Below are 6,254 nucleotides of genomic sequence, written 5' to 3'. Positions count from 1 at the left end.
CGACCCGACGTACACTCGAAACTGTTCATTCTACCATTCTCCTTCCACTTCACCCTATTAAACTCCGCCCACTTCTTTACTTCGCCCACCAATTCACCCGGGTGCTCGCCTGGAACACACCTGTTGTGTCACCACTTACTCCGCTTATGATTGATGCCGCGAAAGCGGAATCGGATGTTTTGAAATTGACGCGACTTTCAAGTCAAATTTAGTGTTCAGGCTCTGATAGAACAGTTAATAAATATAATAAAAATAATTATTTAGATTTGTTCATTGAAAATTATTATAAGATTAAAATTAATTTTTTTAATGACATGAATTTGTACAATAATAACTAATTAATTGGCTAAATCAAATTTTCAATTTTTACGAAAAAAAAATTACAATGAGACAAAAGATGGGGCAAAATTTGTAATTGTATTGTTCGTGAAGTAAAGTAAAGAAATTGAATTCTGAAGTTATGGCTTTTTCTTCAACACCTTTTGATTACATTATTTCGAATAAAAATAAATGTAATTCAATCATAGAGAAGACCAAAATAAAGATCACATTAAAGTAATATTTTTCAAAACAGAGATGAGAAATCAGAAATAAAACAAGTATTTTTATGAGGTTAAAAACCCGTTTTTACAATAGATGTATGTCGTGTTTTTTAGTCCTAAAAACTTTTTTTCAAATAAGTCGATTTCAGAACAATAGGTAAAACGTAAGAGAGGATTTATGATACAACTAAAATGTAAATTACATGAATAAAGTAGACAAGTTTTACGGCCGATTTGTTAGGAATTATATTTCAATTAAAATTTTTTTAATTATACAATAAATATCACAGAAAATTCATGCTGCAGGTGATCGTTTATCTGAAATTACATTTCAAATTTATTCATTAAACTATAAAAGTAATAATGGAAGACAAATTGCAGTTAAAAAAAGAAGATAGTTTTTTTTTCAAGTTTAGAACTCTAAGAACCTAAATTCTTATTGGTAAGTTATACGCATAGCCATGCTTTTGATAGCATATTTTGTTTCCATTGTCTTTTTCTTTGATTTAGTTTGGTTACAAATTCTTAGACAAAAGAGCAGTTTTGTACAACCGGGTGCAATTACCTAAATATTTGTTCCATTTCCTGGAAAGTATCAAACGTAGCTTCGTTGACGCAGAAGAGCAAGTTGTCTTTATATTCTTCATTAAAAAAGCTTATTTTCAAAACAATCACTACACGAAAATATATAATGACTTACCTCTTAAGAATACTTCAAATGTTTCGTGCTTCGTTACGTATTTCCGGTTTCGCGGCGGCTAGGGAAGGGGTTAACGTGATACAACTCTCCCTAAGGAGAAACTCTAACACAGACGACATGAAATATTTGAAAGTCCATTCCATTCTTTTTGACGTATTTCGACGTAACTGATAAATAAAGTTAATAAAGATAACAACGAGTAATAGGATTTGAATTGGTCATGTATTGATTAGTAGCAATCTAAATATAAAAAAAATGTCAAGGTCGACCGAGTCACGTGATCCAATTTAACTTTAATTACCAGCTAACTTCACTTCATCGAGTGCTGAATGTAAACAATTGATTTGGAAATTAGTTCTTATTTTCCCAGAACTATTTGATGCAATAATAAAATGCCAATTATCATTATTTATTAATATATTAAGGTTTAGTATTATGCATTTGGTGCAATTGTTTCCCTCGGGTTTCCCCTGAGAACTCGATGAAGTGAAGTTAGTTCACGAACCATTAAAAAATACCTATTTGAGGGGTTTTTTAATAACCAGTTAAATTAATTAAGTACAGATAAAATTATTTTTATTGATAGCACTCCAAATTAAAATATTTGTTGCACTTTTTCGCATTTTCATAACCTCAATTTCGGTAACGTGAATTTTAAAGACATGTTAAATGTCAAATGTGGCAACCCTGTAACCAATATAACCTAAGTAGTCGATGTCAAAGATGTCAAACGAGACGAGTTCCAACACTTCAGACCCAACCGAGTTCACGAGCACAAATCTCGAAAAGGCAAATCCATAAGGAATAAGCAAGTATCAGTTATGCTGATCGTCTCGTATGTATTCCATTGCGACTCAGTTTAATCAGATTTAGATTGACTCAGGGAAGACATCTGTACTCGTTCTTTAAATTTTGTATCGATCCTTCTGCAGAAAATATTATAAGAGTGGTGATAGTTTTTGTCAATAAATCAGAATTGTACGTAGTCTTTTATTTATAAATAACATAATTAAGATATTATTTAATTTACGAAAACAACCTCTTCGAAATACATTTTTCAAATCAATTTTACACTTGGATTTTCATCCAGTCATTCTGATTTCTATAATTTCCATTTCTTGACATGAATACCTATAATCTTATGCTTATTTATTCATTTTGGTGAAATATCGGCCAGTCGATGCAAAATGAAAAATTCAGATCAATAAAAGACATTAAAATTTTGCTTTTCTCTACAAAATTGTAATAAAATGTATGTTGTATAATTGTAAAATGTTTAAAATATTTTTTAATCTATTGTAGATAAAAATTAACCATCAACAATGTCAGTCGCGTCGCATAATACGGATCAAAAATTCAAGTAAGTTGCATTAAAAAAGTACATAATAAAGTAAGGCATACATGAAAAGTATATAGAAATCTATGTTTCCACGTCTTCTATACGTTTCTTGAGCATAGTGAGTGATGTCATAGCTTTTAGAGGTGTTATATTATTGTCTTTAGCCGTTTTTCGCAATTCCATATTGAAGTACGAAAATAAAATCATTTCATCCGCCTAAACATGAAGATATAATATATTTGAATGGTGATTTTTCTTCTAATTCTGATTCGTAATTGAGGCTCTCTTCAATGTGAAATTTATTTTTAGTTCACTTTCTCATGAAAAAAATATACGTAAGAAATACAGACATTATTTGTTTAAATGTTTTTTTTTTGTATAATTTTCATTAATTTAATTTTTTAAAGTGGAAAAAATAACAATAAATAAGTAAATGTGCAAATAAACAAATACATTATGATAATTTAATAAACAATCATAATTATTTGATAAATGTTATGATTTAAAACAATAAATTTAATACAAAAATGCATTATTCCGGCATTTGTAGCCGAAAAAATGTTTTTTTCTAATGTCAGTTCTGTAATTGGAAACTCTGTGATTATTTCAGCCACATTCGTGATTATTTGACAAATTGTATGATTTTTTAAAAGAAAGTTAAAGAACGAATGCATTATTCGGATGCTTGTCGACGGAAGCAATTCGTTATTTACAATGTAAGTCTTTTCAGTTGTCTGTCCCATCATAATTCTACTTGGATTCCACTATTTAATTTAGATTCCTCTATTAAAAGGGCTGCCATTAAAATAAACTAATTTTTCCGTAGAAAAATGCCCGAATAATGCATTTGTTTAATAAATTTATTATGAAAAAAATCATGCAGTTTATCAAATAATTATAAATGTTGTTACAATTATTTGAAAGTTCCTAATTGAAAGGACTGACATAGAAAAAAATTCATTTTCCTGCCGATAAATGGAATAATACAATGATTTATTACATTTTTCTTTATAATATGAACAAGAATAATCTCAATAGAAATATGGTTAATAATAACATTGTTTCCATCCAAATTTCTTGCAATATAACATTAAAAAACGAAAGATTATTGCAAATTATCGAAAACGCACTTTCAACAGATAACTTTTTTCTAACTATTTTTTTATCTGTACGTTATTTTGAACAAAAAATGTTATTTTCTCCACTGTTTAACGATGCACTGTTTTGCCTTTTTAAATTTTTAATTCAAGCTTCAGTTATGAGCAAAAACGTGGATGGTTTTATAGGGTGGGCGCTGAATTGGAAAATTACCAGGAAAAACCAGAAATGATAGTAAATGTATTTTTTTAAAGAGAATCTTACCAATGTTTTAAAGAAAAAAAATGTATTTAGTTACATAAAATATCACAAAATTCATATTTCAGATTTTTCCTTTTATTTGTTGCTATTTTATATAATGCCAGAGGATTACAAATTTAAAATAGGCTGTGTCTTGTCACGAAAAAATTGGGGCGTTGGATAACTTTTTTTAATGTTTAGTCCAATTGTTTAATTTTAATTATGATATATTTCAGTTTACAGTGCGTAGTTTTAAAATCTTTCACTTTAAAAATTTTCCATTTTAGACCTTCATTTTTAGGCCTGAATTTTTTATTTTAAGAATTTTAAAACAAAATGCAGATTTTTTTCTAATTGGGAAATAAAATTCTAAAGTTTTCAATTTTTTACGGGTTTCAAGGTAATAAAAAGTTTTCTTGATATTTCTGAGAAAATTTTAAATTATTTTTTATTTTGATAAAGTAATTGCGAATATCTAGAAATATTACAAAAAAACACCTGTAGATGTATAAATAATAATTAAACCAATGTTGATTTGAAACTACTTAAAATTTAAATAATTTAACTTCTTTTTACTGCTTTCAATTAAAATTGCTTCAAATGACATAATTTCGAAAATGTAAAAATGTATTGATTCATTATTCCATTGAGAGCATTGCAAATTATAAAGTGGAATTATATCTTTTAACCTTAATCTGAATCATTGAACTGTACAATTTACCAAAGTTAACAATTTTTCAGTTTCACTGCATTTAACTTAAAATTGTTAACTTGAAAACTGTTAACAGCTTCCATTTCATACGTGTAAATAATTGAATTCCGTTTTTATTGCTTTAAATGTAAAAATCTTTAGCTTTAAGATTTCGAATTTTGCAATTTCATTAACCGGGACAAATTTCTGCGAAACGTGAAATGACCGGAAATTGGTTTATTTCATTAAAGGAGCCTCCCTTTTTTTAATTTATACATCTAAAATTACTATACAAAAGGTCACCTGCTTCTGAAAAGCATTGTCTCATAAAAATTTGGTCAACCCCTGTGTCACTTTTCAAATTTTATTTTTACTTACAAAAAGTTGAAATAGGGCAAAACAGTTGTTAATAGCCTGATTTTGTCAATTTTCAGTTAGGGTTACTATTCCCAGAGACCACTTATTACCTTAATTAAAGCTAATAAGAGAATTATGTGCGTTTTGCATGTTTACTACAAAATATTTTGCTCGATCAGGAGAAGCCACATTGGAATAAAACAAATATTTTAGTTTTTTTCTTGGGTTTCAATTCCCTGTATTTCTAGTACTTTGTATTTAGTATTTTTTTATATTTGCTTGAGTTTTTGGCTTCCCTCTATCAAAATTCAAAAGACTAACTTGAAAGCTTCTTTTCTAATTAACCAGAAATTTCATAATTCACTTTTAATTATGAAGTAATTGCATGATCTACAATTTTTGTACTTCCCTCCTTGGAATGATTGATCTGAGAAAACAGTTCTACCAAATTTCACTTATTTTTCATGCTAGGCAGAATTTCTTATCCAATTTATTCTCTTAATTTTTAATTTATTTGATCGGAAACAAACCTTCTCGTATACTGAAGAGAAATTTATTTGATCTTATTATATTCTTTTTCAAATGTTTCAGCTACCCTGTAATTAAATTTAGAATTATACTGATCAGATAAGATTATCTTTGCACAATTTTAAAAGAAAATACGCAACTATATAAACATCTATTTTTCTTAAGATCTAGATATCTCACAAAAATATAAAAAAAGATAATGAAGTTACCAACCAGAAAGTTTTGCGGTGAACCGCAAAACCATTCTATGGTGTTTTGCCTTAAATTGAGTAATCGATCTTAGTTTTCTGCCCTGTAATGATTTAATGAAAAGAATCCAAGAGTGTTTTTAATAGTGTCGAATGACGAATGTCAACAAATGAAGTCGTAGAACGTTAATGTCACAGCTCGTAACATTTTGAAGCAGCGAAGCTATGGTGTCGACCCACCTCTTCTATCAGAAATATAAAAAGAAGAGTTTTCGCCCTCTACCAGATATGGCCACGAATCTTCTTTCATCTCGCTGACGGATTTTTCTCAATATGATTTTTAGCATCAACCTTGGATATAAAAGTGAGTGTTCTAGAACTTCTTTTGTACTGAAATCTTTCAATCAGAACGATCACTTTTAAGTGAAAAAATGTGGATATCATTATCACTATCACTAATCACACTTTATGAAAGAACACTTGTTTTAATAGGGAAAAATGGTCCCTAATCTCATTCCAAATTCATTGGCGGATCCAGAGGGGGGCGATCGGGGCGATCGCCCCCCCCCCC

At 28.8% G+C, this 6,254-nt stretch overlaps 1 protein-coding gene across 7 annotated transcripts in view; it reads left to right on the top strand.

Moving 5' to 3' along the window:
* The first annotated feature begins 1,703 nt into the window (after window positions 1–1,703).
* Window positions 1,704–6,254, top strand: part of LOC117171309 (mitochondrial glutamate carrier 1-like) — a 13,283-nt gene continuing 8,732 nt past the window's right edge. Inside the window, exons 1-3 of one of the 7 annotated variants that reach the window (XM_033358495.1) lie at window positions 1,704–2,220; window positions 2,545–2,602; window positions 5,902–6,047. Coding sequence is in view for 3 of the 7 variants with exons in the window: in XM_033358489.1 (XP_033214380.1) it covers window positions 2,565–2,602 (38 nt within the window). In the remaining 4 variants the exon portion in view is untranslated. Of the gene's footprint in view, window positions 2,221–2,544; window positions 2,603–5,830; window positions 6,048–6,254 lie in introns of all 7 variants that reach the window. The other 6 variants (XM_033358493.1, XM_033358491.1, XM_033358492.1 and 3 more) reach the window with 6 other exon arrangements.

This window comes from Belonocnema kinseyi, chromosome 4 (genome assembly GCF_010883055.1).
Source record: "Belonocnema kinseyi isolate 2016_QV_RU_SX_M_011 chromosome 4, B_treatae_v1, whole genome shotgun sequence".
Lineage (NCBI taxonomy): Eukaryota > Metazoa > Arthropoda > Insecta > Hymenoptera > Cynipidae > Belonocnema > Belonocnema kinseyi.
Note: the sequence above shows the minus strand (reverse complement) of the source record. Positions and strands in the feature narration are given on the sequence as shown.